Source organism: Scaptodrosophila lebanonensis, unplaced genomic scaffold, assembly GCF_003285725.1.
Source record: "Scaptodrosophila lebanonensis strain 11010-0011.00,11010-0021.00 unplaced genomic scaffold, SlebRS2 tig00001412-arrow-pilon, whole genome shotgun sequence".
NCBI lineage: Eukaryota > Metazoa > Arthropoda > Insecta > Diptera > Drosophilidae > Scaptodrosophila > Scaptodrosophila lebanonensis.
Window position 1 is genome coordinate 12,003,132 of NW_022060739.1, and position 21,049 is coordinate 12,024,180.

At 39.6% G+C, this 21,049-nt stretch overlaps 4 protein-coding genes across 16 annotated transcripts; 3 read left to right on the forward strand and 1 right to left on the reverse strand.

Moving 5' to 3' along the window:
• The first annotated feature begins 313 nt into the window (after window positions 1-313).
• Window positions 314-6,666, forward strand: LOC115631201 (annulin). 2 transcript variants are annotated; one of them, XM_030527895.1, is made up of 3 exons: window positions 314-444; window positions 4,040-6,003; window positions 6,267-6,666. In XM_030527895.1, the coding sequence occupies exons 1-3, from the start codon at window positions 393-395 to the stop codon at window positions 6,489-6,491; spliced, it is 2,241 nt and encodes a 746-aa protein (XP_030383755.1). In that variant the 5' UTR covers window positions 314-392; the 3' UTR covers window positions 6,492-6,666. The 2 variants fall into 2 exon arrangements, with proteins under 2 accessions (XP_030383755.1, XP_030383754.1); XM_030527894.1 differs by lacking the exon at window positions 314-444 and adding an exon at window positions 1,822-2,080.
• Window positions 6,608-10,765, reverse strand: LOC115631200 (spondin-1). 3 transcript variants are annotated; one of them, XM_030527891.1, is made up of 6 exons: window positions 10,670-10,765; window positions 9,602-9,794; window positions 9,163-9,548; window positions 8,643-9,104; window positions 8,412-8,583; window positions 6,608-8,353 (listed from the first exon to the last, which is right to left on the reverse strand). In XM_030527891.1, exons 2-6 carry the CDS (start codon window positions 9,792-9,794, stop codon window positions 6,894-6,896), a joined length of 2,673 nt encoding a protein of 890 aa, XP_030383751.1. In that variant the 5' UTR covers window positions 10,670-10,765; the 3' UTR covers window positions 6,608-6,893. The 3 variants fall into 3 exon arrangements, with proteins under 3 accessions (XP_030383751.1, XP_030383750.1, XP_030383752.1); XM_030527890.1 differs by having other exon boundaries at window positions 10,619-10,745; XM_030527892.1 differs by lacking the exon at window positions 10,670-10,765 and adding an exon at window positions 10,365-10,436.
• A 916-nt stretch (window positions 10,766-11,681) lies between these two features.
• LOC115631207 (barrier-to-autointegration factor) lies at window positions 11,682-12,329 on the forward strand. The gene is made up of 2 exons (XM_030527911.1): window positions 11,682-11,884; window positions 11,995-12,329. Exons 1-2 carry the CDS (start codon window positions 11,759-11,761, stop codon window positions 12,139-12,141), a joined length of 273 nt encoding a protein of 90 aa, XP_030383771.1. The 5' UTR covers window positions 11,682-11,758; the 3' UTR covers window positions 12,142-12,329.
• A 153-nt stretch (window positions 12,330-12,482) lies between these two features.
• On the forward strand, window positions 12,483-20,318 carry LOC115631202 (striatin-3). Of its 10 annotated transcripts, XM_030527904.1 has the most exons (7): window positions 12,970-13,023; window positions 13,264-13,433; window positions 13,783-14,377; window positions 16,275-16,722; window positions 16,780-16,998; window positions 17,472-17,522; window positions 17,791-20,318. In XM_030527904.1, exons 3-7 carry the CDS (start codon window positions 14,006-14,008, stop codon window positions 18,900-18,902), a joined length of 2,202 nt encoding a protein of 733 aa, XP_030383764.1. In that variant the 5' UTR covers window positions 12,970-13,023; window positions 13,264-13,433; window positions 13,783-14,005; the 3' UTR covers window positions 18,903-20,318. The 10 variants fall into 10 exon arrangements, with proteins under 10 accessions (XP_030383757.1, XP_030383760.1, XP_030383761.1 ...); XM_030527896.1 differs by lacking the exon at window positions 17,472-17,522 and having other exon boundaries at window positions 17,710-20,318; XM_030527902.1 differs by lacking the exon at window positions 17,472-17,522 and having other exon boundaries at window positions 16,804-16,998; window positions 17,710-20,318.
• Window positions 20,319-21,049: the final 731 nt, after the last annotated feature.

Sequence of the window (21,049 nt, forward strand, 5' to 3'; positions counted from 1 at the left end):
ATTCGTCGGTCAATATCACGGAGAATCTGTGCCAGCTGAAGTCAAAGTGTCAGCTCGATGACGCAATATAATACTGTTACAATTTAAACAACAGCAATTTCAATTTCGTGTATAGTTATTTGAAAACCGTGCGAGAACTACGTCGTCGTTACGGGCAATTATTTATTGAATGCTTGTATTGGCACATAACGGACAGCGCCCATCGCCAATGGCATAACTGCCGAGTTTATCGCTGGAACTGGTTGTTATTGACTTTTAACTTTCGCCACGACCGCGTTTGACCTTATCGATAAAAAAAAACAACAACAATCATGGGCCAGAAATCGTCGTGTGTGCAAGGCTGCAAGGATTTTGATTGGTTAGCTTGTCATCAAGCTAAAGAGCCGCAAATAATGTTGCGTATGCGCAATGATGGCGTTCTGAGTGCTATGCGCGATGAAGCGGGTACGTTGCATTGCGCTATTTGTTTAAAAAATAAATAAACTTGTCTTTTGTCAGTTATGTGCAGCACGTATGTACGTGTATTTTGCTTTACAAATTGCACAAGTCTGTTCGCTTGTTGTTTTAAGGTATTTCCATATTTGGGTTTTTGGCTTAGAGGTGTGTGCTAGTCATGTGTGAGTGGGCGGTATACATACATACATATGTAGTTTTTGCGTGTCTCTGCTACCCACAAACACTGGTCAATATATGCATAGCCTTGCTTGTAATGAAATTCCACTAGATCATTTTTGGCGAGCATTTTTCTAAATAATTACTCAGTTGATGCACTTAATAAATAATCAATAAATAATAGAAAATAGTTAGAGGAATATTAAACATCAGTGGAACGCAATGAAAATGCAATTATTTGATATATATAATTAATAAACAAAATATAGCTATAGTTTCTGGATTCTCAAAAATATAGTATATTTATTCGGCTTATCACTAGTACCTGAAGGTTAATTCCGGACTCGTACTATGTATATAAAATAAAATTTGTTAACACGTCCCTTATATTGACAGAACGTTAAAATAAATTGGAAAAGATGTATTAAAATACTGTAATAAACGCCAGAACTCGAATACTGTTAAAAATTTGTTTAATAGCTTCCCCTTCGGAACGATGCGGTCATGAGTCAACTTTGGTGCGGCGCCTACATATTGCTGTTGCCCAACCAACGATGACGTAGTGGCTTTACTTTTCAGACATAATTAGTAGTAACAGACGCAACAGATATGAATACCTACACACAGCACATCCACTGAGAGCAGCATTCGGAACAGCTGCTGAGTGCCAATATTCAAATACACTTTGGACATTTGAGTATATCAAGCCTAAGGCATGAATATACACCATTACTTATTATTTATATTATATTATGCAGCTATATTTACTTATGCTAGAAGGTTTCTTTGAATTGTTTTATATTAGGAAAATTATATCGATACCAGATCATATATAGTCATTAATTCACATTTGACCCTAACATGGGACATGCCTGCTCCACAAATACTTCCACAAAAAAGACTTTAATTATTATCTCTTGCTTATTTAATTTCCCCTTTTTCGCATAAGATGCTTGTTTTGATTGGCTAAGTCGCTCCAGGAAAGACGACAGCATGTTTAATAAATTTACATATTGTAATTATGCACATATTCTTAGTATGTACATATATACAACTATAAGGGTATATAGTATTCGATACAAGAGAGATGCGGCGTTTCATTCTCTTTTGGCATTGACATTGTTAGCCGCAATTATTTGATCAGTCTAGTTTGAGTCGATGCTGGGAACGTACATATGTACATATTGTGAAGAACCCGATTGTCAATTTCCGCACTTTTTTTGAGATATTATATGTGTTTTAAAGAAAACGCGCATCATCCTTATCTATTGAAAATAGGAATATAAAAAAAACTAAAACTGTGTTAATTTACATATTTCTGTGCTAAACAAACGATAAAGCTAATAAGCCAAACCTTTATTGGATATGAGCCATTGGTATCGCAGTTATGCGCCCGCTTGGTTTCAACGCTGGTGGAATCCTCGCAGGCCTCTCAGTCCCTACACCACTACACGTCCTATCGCTGAAAGTAAATAGAGAAACTATTCATATTTAAATATAAATACTCATTTATTTAAAACTTTTGTGCTAGTGTGCATATTGATTATTTTTTGTTTATGACTTCACCCGCTTGCTCGTTTGTTTTTTTTTTTTTTTAATAAGCTGTTGAGCTTGGCGCGTTTCTGGCATTTTTGTTTGTTGTTCGACTCGTTTCAGGGCTACTTATATGTATATTTGAGTAAAAAATTCCGAACGCTAAGTCGCACATGCTTGTTTTTGCTAGAAAAACGTTTTTCTCTATATCTATTACAATTCTTGTAGTATTCAATTTAGGAATATATATATATATATATATATATATCTTAAGTTCAAAAAAAAGCGAAGATTACTTCATAGAATTAAATTAAAATTCGATTTCATGATTAATTTTAAGCTGTTTGAATAGGAGATAAATGTTTTGTGAAGGCGTTAAAAATAATTCAACATCAAACATGGCCGTGATTTGAGCCAGACCCTACTCTGAAACAAACTCACATAATTTTTCCGTCTTAATACACGTTCTATGTAGGTTATACTTGTACAAAATCAAAGCAGTAGCCATTAAAATAAAAAAAGAAAAGAAAAATTACGTGGAACTATGTTATATAGGACTTTTCTCTAAAAGTAAGGGGAATATATAATAGAGGACGATTTTGTAGCATCCGTAGATTCCTGAAATTGAAATATCTTTTAGGAAATCATTTTTAAGCAAAATATGAGAAAATATTTTTATGATTTCTGTCCAACAAAGTTAAAACAAGTAAAATTGTTCAAAAATTGTGCATTAAAATTTTAATGACAAAAAGAACATCAAATGCTAGCGAAGGGCTTTAATGGATCAATCAAAATCAAAGCATACGCAATGAGTGAACAATAAAATTATGAATCAAACATCATATGTATACTTATATATGTACATATGTACAACCATAAAATTGAACTTTAGTTCAAATGGTTGGCCATAAATAGATTTGTTCAGAATAGAGCTGTGCGCGTGACAAAAAAAGTACCGTCACGATCACGTATTTATGTATGTATGTATGTACACGAATCAATTTTTTTCACAAGCCTGAAATAATTTGAAAATAATTTAATGCTTTAAATCTAGGCCGAATCGGACTTCTTTACAGTTAGTAATGAATAAACAAATTTTAACAAAATCAGCAACATTTATGTGTTTGTATATTGAAAAAATACTCATGAATCAGCTTGACTATACATATCAGATAAAAATGCGTAGGAACAAAAGGCTTAAAACGATTGTATGTTTTAAATTTAATTGAAATCTGACTTCTTGACACATTAAATCAGCAAGTTGTTTCTCGTGCGAAAAACTAAGGAAAATTTCTTGAATTATTTTCCTATATATGTATACGTATACGAGTATATATGTATATATGTATGTGTGCGTGCCTGCATACAAAAAATTGTACACAGAAGTTTATTCGTATTTAAGACATGTGGCTGATTTTTGTGGATTGCTCATTTGCCGAATGTCCACTATGACAATTAATTGGATTGGCATTGAACTGTTTGGGGGTGTGCAATACCTAAATTTAGTTTATGTGGCCATTTGGAAAATCTTTTGTATTCGACGTTGGGCCAAAAGTCTGAGAAAACAACATTAAACCTCATTAATTCAAAGGTGGAAATAAAAAGATATTTCTTGGATAACAACAGAAAATTGGATACTCAGATACAAAAAGCTTCTTTAATGCAAGCAATTTTCATTAAAGTGATGGAAATACTAAAAATGTAATTGATTTCATATATCTTAAAGAAAGTTGAATACAGTTGACTAATATAATAAGGCAAATGTAATATTGTTTAAAACAAATTTGCATTTGCTTATAATATTGTAAACTATTAGTTTAGTTAGTTTTCTACTAAAAAATAATGAAAATTTGATATTTCTAAATATGATAGTATAACAATTCAAATATTGCAGATGCCCAATCCTCAGCCATTTTGAGCGTGGAACGAGTCGACCTTTGCCTGGACGACAATCATAGCGAACATCATACCAGCCACTTCTATGCCGCTGCAGCCAAAGAAGCTTTGATCGTGCGACGCGGCGAACCATTCCGGCTACGCATTCATTTTAATCGCGACTACAGCCCCAGTAAGGATGCCATTAGCTTTATTTTTACAGTGGCGGATGACCCCAAGCCCAGTCCAGGTCATGGTACGCTGGTTGGCATTGTGCCGCACGATGGAATTGACAACCTTGGAGGCCCGTTAGAGTGGGGTGCGGGCATTGAGGTTCACGATGGAGGCTCGGTGTCTATTCTGATCAAGCCTTCAATTACGTGCCCAGTAACTAGTTGGAAGCTGGACATAGACACGAAGCTGCTCGGCGATGGTTCCAAGTCGCATAGCGTAGCACTGCCCATTTATGTGCTCTTCAATCCCTGGTGCCCGGACGATCAAGTTTATCTTGAAGATCGGGATCAGCGCAAGGAATATGTCATGCATGATACGACGCTTATTTGGCGAGGCTCGTATAATCGACTGCGCCCGTCAGTTTGGAAGATTGGCCAGTTCGAGCGCCATGTGCTCGACTGTAGTCTTCAGTTGCTCGGTACGGTTGGACGAATACCTCCAGCCTATAGAGGGGACCCAGTGAGGGTTGCACGAGCGCTGTCGGCCCTCGTGAACTCTGTAGACGATGATGGCGTTCTATTGGGTAACTGGACGGAAGATTTCTCGGGTGGTACCGCGCCTACAAAGTGGACCGGGTCAGTGGAAATACTGCAGCAGTTCTATAAAACGCAGAGACCAGTGAAGTATGCACAGTGCTGGAACTTTAGCGGCGTTTTGACAACCATAGCACGGTCCCTAGGCATACCATCGCGTATCATTACCTGCTATTCCTCAGCCCATGATACCCAGGCATCGCTTACAGTGGATATTTTCATAGATCAGAACAATAAGAAACTGGATGCTGAGACGACAGACTCCATATGGAACTACCATGTGTGGAACGAGGTGTGGATGCAGCGACCAGACTTGGGCGTTGGTCAGTTCGGGCCCTACGATGGTTGGCAAGCGGTGGACGCAACACCGCATGAGTCCTCGGACAATATGTATCGCGTGGGACCAGCCTCAGTGGTGGCAGTGAAGAATGGCGAGATTGTACGGCCTTTCGACTGTGGTTTCGTCTACTCCGAAGTGAATGCGGACAAGGTCTATTGGCGCTACAACGGTCCCTCGCAACCCATTAAATTGCTGCGGAAGGATACACTAGCAATCGGACATCTGATAAGCACAAAAGCCGTCCTGAAGTGGGAACGAGAGGACATCACACAGAGCTACAAATATGAGGAACGCACCGAGGAGGAGCGAAACACCATGGTGAAAGCCCTGAAGCAGGCACGCCACGCTTTTAGCCGTTACTACCTCAATGATAACTTCAACGAGGTGGAGTTCGATATGGAACTAAAGGACGATATTAAGGTGGGCGAGAACTTTACAGTCGTCCTCAAAGTCACCAACAAAAGCAAGGAACGCGCACATCAGATAACCGGCCATGTTAATTGTGATGCCGTCCTCTACACAGGCGTCAGCGCCGAAGAGGTCAAGTCAATTGGCTTTGAGTTGGAGCTGAAGCCAGAAAGCTCCGATTATGTGCGGATGGAAGTCACATTCGATGAATACTACCATAAGTTATCATCGCAGGCTGCTTTCCAGATTTCCAGTTCGGCTTTGGTCGCAAATACTGACTACGAATACTATGCCCAGGATGATTTCCGGGTGCGCAAGCCGGACATTAAATTCCAGTTTCAGGGCAGCATAGTCTCCCAACAGGAGGTTGATGTTATCGTGCGTCTGACCAATCCGCTACCCATACCACTGCACAAGGGACTCTTCTCGATTGAGGGGCCAGGTATAGAGAAGCCGCTTAAATTTAAGGTATGTACAAGTGAGCTTGTTGATCAGGTAAAGCGTTAACAAAGATAAATCGATTAGGTTAAGTGCATTAGAATAGCAATATATCGACAGTTGAAGATCTTTGCGCACTTTTTCATTACAACTGCAATCTTTATATCTCCACTATCCTATATTGTTGCTTCATCCACTAGATAGTTTTCAACTTATTAAATTATATTAGCAATGAAGTCAGCCACTTTTCCTGCTAAAAACTAAGTTAACTTCTCTTTCTATCATATTTTCAGATTGCTGAGATACCAGTTGGTGGCACTGCAGCTTCCACATTTAAATATGTACCGCCCTATGCGGGTCGCGGCACTCTGCTGGCGAAATTCAACTCAAAGGAGCTAGACGATGTGGACGGCTACATGCACTACGAGATTGAACCCAGACCGGGTGATATTCTCCATAGCAGCGGCACCAGTCGGATGAGTAACATCATTAGACGCCGCACGGATGTGATTCCCTGAAATGCTAACGAATTTTGTGAAAATGCCTAAATTATTTAATAATTAGAACTTATGTTATAATGATGTGGGCGGCAGAACCTTACCACCTGATGATAATAATTCTTCTATAAAGTATATTCTAAGAAAAGTGTGTATTAATAAATTAAATATTGCCAGAAAATGCACTTAAATATAACACAAGAGTTTTGTCTATATGCCCGTGATAGTTGTTAATTAAAATAAGGTACTGGATATCTCATAGTTGTGTGAGTTATAGAGTTCTAACCTATTTTAATACAAGCTTTACAATTTCTCGAGTCATTATTCTAATCATAAATAGAAAACAGATAATTGCCGCCTAATACTTGCTTATAGAAGCCGGTGTGACTATGCGGAATATCGTTAAGATTGCAATCCACCGGACTACCACTTATCGGTGTCATCGTTATGGCTTAACAGACATGGCATCATGACGCACTTTTCGATGCGCACTCGATCCTTACACTTGTAGCTAAGATCAGAATTGAGCAGCGTTCGGGTACGCTGACGTACTGCATTATCTCCGCAGCTGGCGGTACAAGGGGTCCAAGCAGACCACTCAGAGTACCGGCACTCGTCTTTGATGGAGATCGGCGTCTTGCTTGGCATATGTCTGCGGTCGCTAGCATAGGGTCCACTTATGGAATACATGTCGTCACAGCGCTGATAGCAACGATCCTGACGTACCAGATGCTTGGGACACTGCTTGCCTCCGTATTTGGGAGTGCGTAGCACACGACGGGTTTTTAATTGCAAGCCCTCGCGGCCACAGGTGGCATTGCAGCTGTGAGCCACCCAATCGGAGACCAAACAATCGACGCGAATTTCCGAATTTGTTCGCAGACTCTCACTTTGAAGCTCGTGCTTGTGACGCGGCACTCGACAGGTTTCCTCGCATAGTTCCTTGGACTTGAATTTGTTTTGGTTTACGTCACAGCGATCTGACCAATAAATAGCGCACTGATCGCTCGCATAGTCATAGTACCAGTAGTTGGCCACATCACTGTCCCGACAATAACTCTCACGCAACGGTTCGTAGCAGAAATGCGGCACAATGGAGTCGCAGCTGGGATTCGTGCAGTTCACCACCTCGAGTAGCTTAATGTGCCGGCACGGGTCTCCAGCATCTGGGCTCAAGCTGGGATTCTGTATGCCATAGACTTCGTTCTTATTCCAGACTTTGCGCATGCGTTGACGTTGACCGGTTCCGCCACAAGGTCCCAGACACGGAGAGAAATCAGACCAAGGCGAAACGCCACACTCAGGCGGAATATAGTCCTCCCTACGTTGACTATAGCTCTCAAAATTGCGGAATATTGAGCGCTTCTCGCCAGAGTTATCGGCACCATCACCAGCCTCCGCTTCCATGTCTTCGCCCGCCTCATTATTAAAATGTCCATTGCCATTGATATCGCCACCGCAGTCGATACCTTCGCAGGGTCGAGCCTCCTGCAACCGCGCTTTGCTCACCTTCTGGCACTTCTTTTTGGCGCGCCGGTTGAGATAATGTCGCGTCCGTATCATCTCACCCGTTCCACAGGTTACTGTGCATGAAGACCAGTCGCTCCATTCAGACAGTCCACACTCGGGATCCTCTGGTCCAGAACCGGGATAGCCCGCCTCCTGCTGCACACCACCCTCCACCGCCTCCTCATTGAACGTTACACACTTCCGACCCATGCAGTGTTTCTCCTCCCGCAGCGCATTGCTGCATCTGTGCCGATGTGCCAGCGCTGGGTTTCGGAATTCACGTGTTCTATATTGCTTTCCTGGACCACATTTGGCGCTGCATTCGTCCCAACGTGACCAGGCCTGCGTGGCACATTCTACTGGCATTTGTTCGGCTAAAGCAGTGGATCTTATATGACAATCTGCTTTCAAAAATATGCAGAAGTTACTTACAATCAGAGGCTTCGCAGTTTTTCTCGTATAAGCGACGTCGATTTATGTGCAATGTAGCCAGAGGCTTCATTTGGGCACCACTTGGATCGTAGAATGGTGAGCGTGGATCATTGGGAAAGTTAGATTTAATCCGTCGCACGACATCGGGTGGCACTTGAGGCTGATCTGCTGACTAAGAGAGGCGTAAGCTAAACTTCAAAATAGGTAAAGAAATCAAAAGGCTTAGCTTACCATATAGGAGGGACCACTATCCGTACCCGCATCCCAGGGATATAAATTATGCACCTTGTTCTCCACCCAAGAGCAGTTGGGCAAACAGAGCTCTAGACCGGAGACACCGACTATCCAGTCTGGTGAGGGATCTAACATCGATACCAGCGATATAAGGTGATGTTTGGAGTCGACCCGGAATACAGCAAATGTCTTGCCCGTCACATTAGGATATGCTATGCCACGAGCCTTAATTATGGTTCGAATCTGGTCGCTCTGATCTTTAAGCTCACTTTCCAGTGTGCGCGTTGATCCGTGCTCGGCAACCTCGCGTAGTCCCTCGCTGGCCAGATCCCCATATTGCCAGAAGCGATAACCAATGGTATGGGAAGCCCCAATAATATCACTGAACCGTGTGCGCCAGCTATTGGCCGGAAAGTCCTTGGGATGCGTGTGACGCGACCACTTACCCTCAAAAGTCAGCTTAATGGAGAATCAAACGATGAAACCTGTGCGCCATTCATTCCCATTAAAAACCCACCTCATACTTAGCCTCGTCGCAGGCACAGCACGGATCTATAATGCTAGGCTGTGTATCTACATCATCGATTTCCTCTTCACATATTCTCTTTGTAAGAAATCCATCGTCCATGAACCACACATCGCGATGCTGCACCACAGTGGCACGCAGCAACACACAGCCTAGCCCTGCCTTAGCCGGCGCCACCCAAACTACATCCACACGCGTCTTCACATTCGTGTTTGTGTTCTCCACCAAATTTGCGCACCGAGGACTGAAACGCGTTTCAGCCAGATCGCTTATTTCGAATGTTCCCATTGGGTTTTCATCGACTGAGTCAGTGTTCTCCCGTTCCAGGGCCAGCATAAAGCTCACAAATGATAGGCCGGAATAGGCGCTAAGTGTGACTGAATTCTGAGTGAGTATTTGAAATCCTTTTTTAACATTTAATTAAACTTACCGTTGTACTTCTGGCCCGGCACATAGGTCTGCGCGTTGCCCGCAATAGAGAGCACATAGTTATCATCAACTGGTGACTTGGCAGCGGTAACCCCCGAAGGAATACGACTACAGGCCTGACTTGGCATCGGAGCAGATGCAAATAAAATCGTCAAGCATAGCATCAACCAATGCATTTTGCCTTTCGTCTTCATCTAAATGAATCAGTTCTTAATTATACTTTGTGGGTATGCCCCGGTTCATTATCTTACACGTACACTCGCACTAGCCTAGTATACATTTGGGTTCTGGGTATAACAATAATAATGTTGGAAGCTCTAACGCACCATATGAAAATTTAATTTAATACGTCTATAAGAGCTACATATGTATGTATATACTATATTTATATTTTGATCGTTGGTTTCGATTACCAATGGCGAAATTCTAATTTAATTGCTCTTGAAAAACAAAAGGCGGAAGTTCATTTAGTTTTCATTCATACTAATTGATAATATTTGTATAAGCATACATATGTACATACAAGTATATTTATGTATATGTATTTTTCTGTATAAAATATTATTTCATTTGTTTGCAGAATTCACAAAGGTCAACACGATGACTGTAGACATTTATTTTAATTATTAAATAATGTAAGCAAATGACATGCCTATCTCTACATCAAAAATTCGTTTATGTCTGTATGTAAATAGAAAGGTTAATGCCCGATCAATGCAATTCTGTCGTGTAACGAATGGTGTTTTTCTTTACTATATTGAAACCTTATTAATGGATGTATCCCAAGCTTCTGCACTAATACAGAGATTAATATTTGTTATATACACCGATTATATACACTTGTATATATACGTGTACATATACAAAAGCAGCTATAATTCACAAACATATGTATATATGTACATATTGCCACTGATTAAAATCAATTGAAACCGATTTGACTGTCATTCGAAATGCAAAAGCAAACCCAACAGGCCCAGCAACAGGGAAGTGACAGAATGAAATCAAATTTAATCACCGAAACACTTGAGGGGCTTCAGACAAAGTCTAGTATTCCGTTGATACATACGCCGTTATTGAAAGTCTTGGATTACAATCGATTGAGTCAGCAATAATGTGTTTTTAATTTCGCACAGAAATCAAGCGCAAAAGATTTCACTGTTCATGTTCCCGAATTGTTGACTCTCAAAATTCCAGAACCGTCTGACCAAGCGTATAAATCGCAACTGAAATGCAATTGACTGACCAGCAACGACATTTCAATTAGTGGGAACTTTTTCTATTTTAATGGGCAACAGTCTGCACATGCGCTTTATTATCTTTATTAGATTAGCGACACTGACGTACTATACTTGTATACGCGTCTGGCACCTCTCTTTTGTTTATGTTTTCTAAAAGTTTGTGTTAATGATCTGCCTTCAGGTGTAGGGTTGGTGAGGAAACCAAGATAAGAAAGTATAAGATCTTCACCTGTCCATGCCAAAAGCATATATTTATTTCCAACGAATGTTTTATGAAGACTTTCTATATTAAATGAGAAAAGTTTGTGACCGGTCATCCGTTCGTTTGTTTTAATAACTTATCCGAGATGACTTTATAAGGCAGCCCTTTAAACTCAGGTACAACAATTTTTTAAAATAAAAATAAAGAATAATTTAAAAAAGTATTTAGAACATTTTACGAAACTAAGTCAAATTCAGTAACTTAAGAGCAGGGAAGTGAGTATCTAAGCATTTACCGTTACGTATTTGAAAAATTACTAAACGCATTATGTTATTAGCTGAACGTGAAAGAGTTTAGATAAATTAATAGCAGTATCTTATTATTCGTTATTTTTACATTTATTTAAAATGTCGGCTTATTACTAATTCCAACTGCAATATTTTGATCTAAAAATATTTTTTGTTTTACTATTTATGTCGAATTGCTTTAAATATGTCAATGAACGGTCTAGAATTGAATTGTACTGGATTTAATTTGAATATATTCGTTTTGTAACTTTTGGCAGTCTGGCAGTTTGTTATTAAAACTTCTCGAAGTACCGATACCGATAACTATTTCTCTTACATCTCTATTAGTGCGTCATTTCTAGAAAAGCTAGCGCGAAACCAAGCGATCTGATATTTCTGCGAAAGTGCCTTAAGGCAGTTAAGGAAAAATGTCGGGAACTACGCAAAAATACAGAAACTTTGTGGCCGAGCCTATGGGCGACAAATCTGTCACAGAACTGGCGGGCATAGGCGAAACGCTCGGTGGACGTTTGACGGAAGCGGGATTCGACAAGGTATACATACACACACACATGTGTACATAAATACATACATATGTATGTAAATAGATGACACATGTGCGCTTGAAGAAGGCTAAATACTAATATTTAACTCTATATTGCAGGCGTACACCGTACTGGGTCAATATTTGGTGCTTAAAAAGGACGAAGAGCTGTTTAAAGATTGGATGAAAGATGTTTGCCACGCCAGTTCAAAGCAAGCCTCCGACTGCTACAATTGTTTAAATGATTGGTGCGAAGAGTTCTTGTAAATGGCGCGCAGTTTATTGGCTCAAAATTCCACAGCCGGGGACAAAACCATGTCCGCTGTCTCTATATAAGCAACCAAGCACTTTTATTGTAACTAAGTAAATATGTTCTGTTCGAAGTACTAAACTTAAGATATACCATTTTATAACACGAATCTAAATCAAAGGGATTAAACGCAGATGACAGTTCACTGGAATTACTTTCATTTTAAGGTTCAGCCCCTCTATTCCTTCGTGTGCTGTATTTTCGAAGGCATTTTATGCTTGACAAAATTGCTTGGAGCTACCACCTCGTTTAAAAAAGGGATGCTCATGTTCGGTATTTGGTATCGGTAATCGGTATCGTCCAAAATCAGTAGTTAACTGAAGAGAATTACGCGTGAAATACATATAAAAATATCCTTCCAATGATAAGTAATAAAAAAATCCAAGGCGTAAAAAAGTGCAAAGTAAGCAAAACAGTATTTGCTAAAGTTCCAGGCTTTGGCTAACAACTACGAAACTCTATGCTTAACAAAGTGAAAATCGTACGGCTTTGGCTGTCTTCATACATATGCATGTGTGCGTTTGGCTGTGTGTGTTTTCTTTGTATATAGATTCAGAGCGAGGCAGCTACAATAGAACCCGACAGTCATAGAAAGGTGTGTAAGCGAGCAAAACCTATAACACGCATCTCTGTTGTTACAGAGTTCCAGGCCAAGCATTCTACTTTGCAAACGGCTAAATCGACTTTTTTTCTTGTGCGCTACGTACGTTTGCCTTAATTTTATTGAAAAAATTTGTAAATACAAAAATTATAACGCAGTTGCTGCGTGCTCTGTCTTTGGACACAGACGAACGGAGGTACGGAAAGGCGGTTGCAAATGGCGGAGTGCATTCATCGAGGTGCGCTATTAAATGACGTATGCTTCAAGTGCCTTTTTCTAAAAAAATACGTAGTGAAATTTAGTTTTGTTAACGCAAAGTTCTTAAACAAAATTTGTAGTGAAACAAGGTAGCAAACAAATAACAGCGTTTACTTGGAAAAAATTGTAAATCAAAAACGAAATTAAAACAACAACCGGGTGCTTGAGCAAGTGAAAGCAAATAAACAGGAATTTATCGTAATCATAGTTAATTTCGCAGATAGTAGACACAATGCCATGTATGGGAAAAATCTTTGACGAAATTCAAAAGCAATAAACCGACCGGCTGTGAAATAGGAAACAGTATCCACAAGTAGAAAAAATATTACCGATATATTGCAATTCGTCTGGAACTGCTAAAGTTGTCGTCATTGAAATCCGTGCGATTGGGTGAGTGCGTGTGTGTATGTGAGCTTATACATATAGTGCGGGTCGGCTCGCGTGTGACGTTATGTGTCGTAAACGAATGTATTGCTAGTAGTGGAGGAGGCGGCGGCGGCAACGGGAGAGGGACAAGCAGAGAGATTCGAAGAGAGCAATGTGAAAAGAGAGCCAAAACCGTAGTTAGTCTGTCCTTTCGTATTTTATTTAATTTTTTTCGGTGGCTGGCTGCGCTTTCCGTGTCGTCCGTGCCGTGAGCGTTCCTCTTGTCTGCTCTCCTAGTCGTTCTGTGTGTAGCTCTGAAAATTCAATGACCTCATTTGTATTAAACACGGAATTTCACCTTTTCAACCAACAGGACCAGCAACAAAACAGCCAGTACAGCACTCAACGGCTAGCTGAAGGTAAAAACAATCGAGAGAAATTTGTTAAACAAGCGAAAATCTACAAAAACCAACAGGAGTTTTAACTAAAAACGCAAAGCACAACAGTTATAGATCGAGACTAATAGCCACATCACAAGTGCAGTCTCAGTAGCAACAAGGAACCAACAGCACATATTCAACAGCCACAGGACACTAATGGGAACCAATTCAGGAGCCACCGCTGGCATCAACAATAAGCCAGTTGGTGGTGTCGGAGTGCTGGGCGTTGGTGGTGCTAATTCAGCGATCGGTGGCGTGCTGGCAAACAGTTTAGGCGGCGGTGGAGGCGGCCTAAGCATCAGTGGTCTTGGCGGCGGGGGGCAGAATGCTAATGTCGGCATAGTCACAGGTATGGGCGGAGGCAACAATGGCAGCGACGATGGTGGCAACGGTATGCCCGGCGGACCCAACAACCAACAGGCCACGCCCCAATACACAATACCGGGCATACTACATTTCATACAGCACGAATGGTCACGTTTCGAGCTGGAGCGATCACAATGGGATGTGGACAGGGCCGAGCTGCAGGTGAGTCATATATTCCCCCTGAAAATGTTGCCTCAGTTGACTTTCCATTTCAATGACTCTATCTTCGTGAAGGGGTGCTAATGGGTAAACCACCTTTTTCTTTCCGTTGCTTTTCAAGACCCATTTTATCATTTCATTAATTCACTCACAGTTGCAGCGGGGGTTGCAGGTCTTGGCTGTTTGCAAGCGAAGCGAGGCGAGCGAACAGCAATTGAAATCGAATTTATGCTCTGTTTGGTAGACGCTACGCTGCCATTACAAACCAACAGCTGGCTTTAACATACGGCCAATAGCGAGGCACATAAAGTAATTCGTGCCATCAATTTCGCGCCGCTAACTCCAATTGAGATCCCGAAATGCCAATTTTAATCTTATAATTAGATTTCCATGCATCTAGTCGCTTTCATAATAGCCCCTTTCATCCAAAAATCTTGGACCCTTTTCCTTTTGGAAGTAAATATACATAAATATGTACAGGTGATTCTGATTAGACATTGCATTTATTGTGTGTTGGCTTAAAGATAAGATTCGAAGTCTTCTGGTAGTTCAAAAGAGCACAGGAAAAGTTCCTGCTAACTATTTTTTCCCCGGTTAGTTGTTCTACGATATTCCAAAATTAGTAATAAAATGCAAATTTTGACCCTAAATTATTCTCTATACCGACTAGCAGATCAAAGCAATTACTTTACTGTAAACAATCATAAGAAAAAAATATATTAGATGACAACTAATACAAAAGAGAAAAAAGAGACTGCCAATTATTATTTTGTTATAAAATGCCACAACGGAACCAAGAGTTTCGATCATTTTTGGGTGTAGATGATTCTGAAAACAATTCAAAGATAGTGAACCTCCACCGATGATATTCATATTCAATTCAGCATCGAAACAAGTTGGAGGCGGCCACATTGATCGCATTGAACCTGTTTGCCTTGATTGTGGAAAGTCAAAAATAAATATATAAATAATATAAAAAAGAGGCACACAGTGGGCAGCTCACCGGCTAGACAACAACCCACCAGCGATGAGGGGACGCTATGTTGGTGTGCATTTCAGATTAGCAGTCGCATTATACATATATGTATAATTATGTATATAACACAAACTAACACATTTGGAAGAATGATAAATAAACTTCGCAATTTGCCAATCAATTTAACTACATTATTGATGATTTTTTCTTAGTTTTATGAAAAACTGAACCACCAAACATATTACTTTGCATAAATTAATTGTATATGCTTTTTAAATGTAAACAAATTTTTCATTCGAGAGTTCAGCCTCTAACTTAACGCCAGTACTATCCTATCTATCGAAAATTAACTAAAATTCTTCTTTTTTTTTAAAACTAACTCAAACTGAACAAATCACATGTAAAAAACGGTGAAAAATAAATGCAGTCGGTTAAGACTTAATATACTATATTGACTTGAAAAAATAAATAAATGTTTACTCTGCAGTTTTAAAATTATCTAGTATAGGGTTAATAAATTAATTCCAGGTTATTAAGAGTGAATTCTACAACAACTAACTCCTGAGAACCACCACATATTCCATTATTGGTTGGCATCTTAGTTAAATACATACATTAATATTGTAACATTGCAAAATACAAAGATATTGCGTTGGGTCTGCTATTTCTAAGGTATAGTAGTTTTCAGGAAGCTTCTTTAAATATTCAGGTCAACGATGATCAAATCTCTTAAAAAAAATTTGTCCTTAACTAAATGGATAACAATTAATCCTTCAAAGAGAAATCTTAAATTTTAACTTGTATATACTCTAGGTAACATTTATTCGTCCATTAATTAATCTGAACTGATATCGTTTATACCACTATGGAGAAGAGCACAATGTTCACGTATAAATGAATAAAATTTTCTTTACATATTTTCAGGCCCGTATAGCGATGCTGTTAGGGGAACGGAAATGCCTCGAAAGCCTCAAATCTGATTTGACGCGACGCATTAAAATGTTGGAGTATGCGCTGCGCCAGGAGCGCGCCAAATTCTATCGCCTAAAATACGGTACCGATCCGCCGCAGTTGAGTGAGTTTAAGCCATCAAATGATGATGCCGGCCTGACTGGCGATATCGCTACCGACTCCGAAGTGCCCTACAGCTCGGTGTCGAACACCACGTGGCGACAGGGCCGGCAAATGCTGCGACTATATCTGGCTGAGATCGGTTACACAGATAACATAATCGATGTGCGGTCGAACCGGGTGCGCTCGATACTGGGGCTAAATAATAATGCAGAGCATGACGGAAGCGGCGGGGGTGGCGAGAATCTGAGCCCAAACATTAATGGCAATGAGAGTAATAAGCGGGCATCAGAATCTGAAGGTAGGCTATATGCTTCAATGCACCCTGTTAAAGATTTGAATAATTTGCTCACATTAGGTCGTCATACTCCCGCTAAAAAAGTTCAACAATCTAATGATGCCATCATACTAGACACCGAGGCGGCTGTTATGGCGAACTTCGAGTTCCTTGGCCCAACAGAGATGTCTGACGACGATGAGATATCCGATGATCTCGAAATGGTGGCGACTGATAACGATGACATGGATGTTAAAATGGCCAAACGCCCCAAATCAGGCAAGGATATGCTGAGTGAAGGTATGATAGGCAGTCCAATTAAAATGCTGCTCCCAAAGCCCTCCCCAGGTGCCATTCTTTGCATATTGCACGAGCTCGCCATGCACCTTAATTCATTCTTTATTTTTATAAAGTTTAGGCATAAACGCAAACTCGTCCAGATTTTAAAATTTGGATCAGGAATCCCTCTCTAATTTCCCATACAAATATTTTCCCCACAATTGGAACTTGTTCTGTCCTTAAAATTTGTGAATTGATAGTTTTGAAAACACTCTCTTGTTTTGCAAATATATGTAACCATGTTAGTTCGAAACGAATCGAATGACTCCAAACCCACTCCTATTATAATATGTGTGTATATAAATATATATATATATGTGTATATACTATATATATAGATATATCCTTTAGATAAAGACGTAACCCAAATATGCATTGTCTTATGCTTTGCGTATCGTTTTCTGTGTTTCTTTTTCTTCTATGTGATATTGAAGATCTCGAAGCTGAGGTGGAGCTCTTGAACGATATAAATCTTATAACCGAAGGTGCTTAAGCTTAATAACTATATTTATTTAGCAACTGATTGGTTCGCTTAGACTCCTTTATTTCTCTTCTGATGTTAAATTCGATCGATTCTGTACGCTAACGAAGTTTGTTTATTTTCATTTTCATCTTTATCTCTCCAATATCCAATGCATTTATTCATCACAATTCCATCGCGTCACTGTCAAGGACCTTTTATACACACTAATAAAATGAATGGAATTACAAACAATTGTCATCCATTGCTTAATGCGGTCGTCGATGCGGCAGAAGTGGACGGCTCTTTAGGCTTGGGTGAATTGGCACAACTCACGGTTAACAATGAGTCGGATGGAGCTTATGATGCCAACGCCAAAGATGGCACAAGCGGAGGAGCTGGCGGGGCCGGCTATCGGAAAACTTGGAACGCCAAGTACACGCTTCGGTCGCATTTCGATGGCGTGCGCTCCCTTATATTTCATCCCGAGGAGCCCGTACTGATCACCGCCTCCGAGGATCACACGCTAAAGCTGTGGAATCTGCAAAAGACGGTGCAAGCCAAAAAGTCGGCTAGTCTGGATGTGGAGCCACTCTACACGTTTCGCGCACACACCGGCCCAGTTCTTTGTTTGGGCATGTCCTCGACGGGTGATACTTGCTACTCTGGCGGACTGGATGGCAACATCGAGTGCTGGCAGCTGCCATCACCGAACATAGACCCATACGACTGCTACGATCCGAATGTGCATTCGGGAACGCTCGAGGGTCACACTGATGCTGTCTGGGGGCTGACTACAATGCATAACAACATTATCTCGTGCTCGGCCGATGGCACTGTCAAGTTGTGGTCACCATACACAAAAGAACCGCTACTGCGCACCTACACGGCTGCAGAGACGGAAGGCGGACCGTCATCTGTGGATTTTGTTCGGAACGAGGTCGATCACATTGTGGTGGCCTATAATAGTGCGCATTGCATTATCTATGACACAGAGACGGGTAAGCAGATTATCAAGCTGGAAGCGGCACAGGAGATGTCTGGAAATACGGGGAAATTCATCAACAAGGTCGTCTCGCATCCGACACTGCCAATCACGATAACGGCACACGAGGATCGGCACATCCGCTTCTGGGACAACACATCCGGAACTTTAGTGCACTCAATGGTGGCGCATTTGGAGCCAGTCACCTCGCTGGCCGTCGATGCGCACGGCTTGTACTTGCTATCGGGCTCCCACGACTGCTCCATACGGCTCTGGAATCTTGACAATAAAACATGCGTGCAGGAAATCACCGCACATCGCAAAAAGTTCGATGAGAGTATATTCGATGTGGCCTTCCATGCCACAAAGCCCTACATAGCCAGTGCCGGTGCCGACGGATTGGCCAAAGTGTTTGTCTAAAGATCTACTGTTAAATCAGCTAAAAACAAACATGATTTCAAGTTGGCGTTTAATAATTATATTTATATACATATATATATTATGATAAATTTAAATATAATTAACATAACCATATTATTGAAGTAATAAAACATCATCCATGAGCAACAACATATTTGGGTAAATATAAGTATACCATAACACACCCAAAAACAAAAATATTATTGTGGAGGAATGAGAATTATAATCCAGAAAAATGTACACAGCATTTTCCCCATTAAAGTGCATATATACATACACGAAATTAGAAATTAGTAGTCGACACCAGTCCTGAAGTCCTTGGCGCTGTAGACTAGCAGTTCTCAGATTAGGAAACAATGCCGACAACTTCGATTCAAACAGTTGAGCAATAAAAAAAAGTAGAAATTCTGGGGATTTAGAGAGCAGGGCCTAAATAGATGGTGCTCCACATTTCGTAATAAGCGCCTCAGGCCGCTCACTGTGCAAGCTTATTTATATTTCAACATATAAACAAAGATATATGCATATATATATATATATCTTACAAATATTAACGATCAAATCTTTAGATTAAGTGGAATACACATAAAAACTTTAACGGAAGTTTAAACAAAACAGCAAATTGTAAAATAATATCATGAACTTATAATGAAGATATACCATATATCATATACATATATGATGTATGATTATGTATTACTTAAATATAGCCAGCGAAATGAACATAATTAGTTTAAACAAAGGAAAAACAACTTCGTTAAGATGTAAGCGCATAATACCAGAACGTAAAGCTTCTATTATTTTTCTAATGCCACATTCGTAAAGGATTATTTATTTTATTTATGCCTAGTATAAAACAAAAGGTAATATACCAGCTAAAACTGGTTATGTGTTTCCGTAAACTTGAAGTGGAATATAAATAAATACATACCTACATACATAGAGTTGCTTATTGTAGCAGTTCGTAAATTGTAATATAAGCATTAACGTTGATGAACTCTTCACTACACAAATTTAATGCAGTATATTTATATACATATACAAATATATATACAAATCGAAAAAACAAATTGATATTCGAGAGGAGTCGAGAAAAAGCGAAACTTAGAAATGCTCTACTATTCTTAATTATATATTTTAATTTGTACTTTAGTTCTGACGAAGGGCTCCCATATTGCTGCGAAGCTACATTTATATTTTTGAAAACCAAAATTTATATATTTATCAATACCCAGATCGAAGTTAATTGCGTGTATGCGCCCATCGAATCCCCTGCAATCGAAACAGAATACAAACACACACACCGCTGCGCATCCGATACACATAAAAATTATACTGATTTTAATTTTAACTGTACATTTTTATTTAACAATACAGCGTATTTTTATTTTAAATAAAGTTTTTAAAATGAAGCAATATCAGCGTTTGGCTTTTAATTTCCATGCGGCGACGGCCAACTTCCAACAATAAATTCCGCACTCAAACGCATGGATCGAACAATTCAAGTCGTTGTAAGCCAGCGGGCTCTCGTTTGCAACGTAATCAAATCGCAATACAAGTTGTCCACAATCATATGGGCATCATTTTCAAAATATATTCCGCTGCTGGCAGCATTTTCATAACATGTGTCATTTTTTTTTCTTTGTATTGCCAAGCAAAATTGGAACTTGATGCGCACATTAATGTTTTCATTTTAAAACGTTTAAAAGTCCACTGCCACATTTTTAGCATATGGGAATTAAATCCATTCTTATTTTGACAATATAAAAATGTTTGAGCGCAAGCAGATTGAAATTGAAATAAACGTAACCTAAGAGTTCTGCAGTTATTTAAATCACAACAAAAGTATGTTAACACGCATAAAAATGAAACTAGAACAAATTAAGTTAAACTACATTAAAAAAGTCCCGTTCATTGTAGATTCTAAGCATATAGAAAATTCCTATGTCCCAGCACTTATACGTCTATATATAAGGTAGAACCCAAAATAATAGCGTATTAAAAAATTTTATAATAAGCCGAACGCATACATGATATTCTCTATAATACAAAAATGAACTTCACACATTTCATATTAAGACATAAAGAAATTAAATAAATACAATTTTAAAACCAATTTTAGCTTTCATATCATCATTTGATTTTCA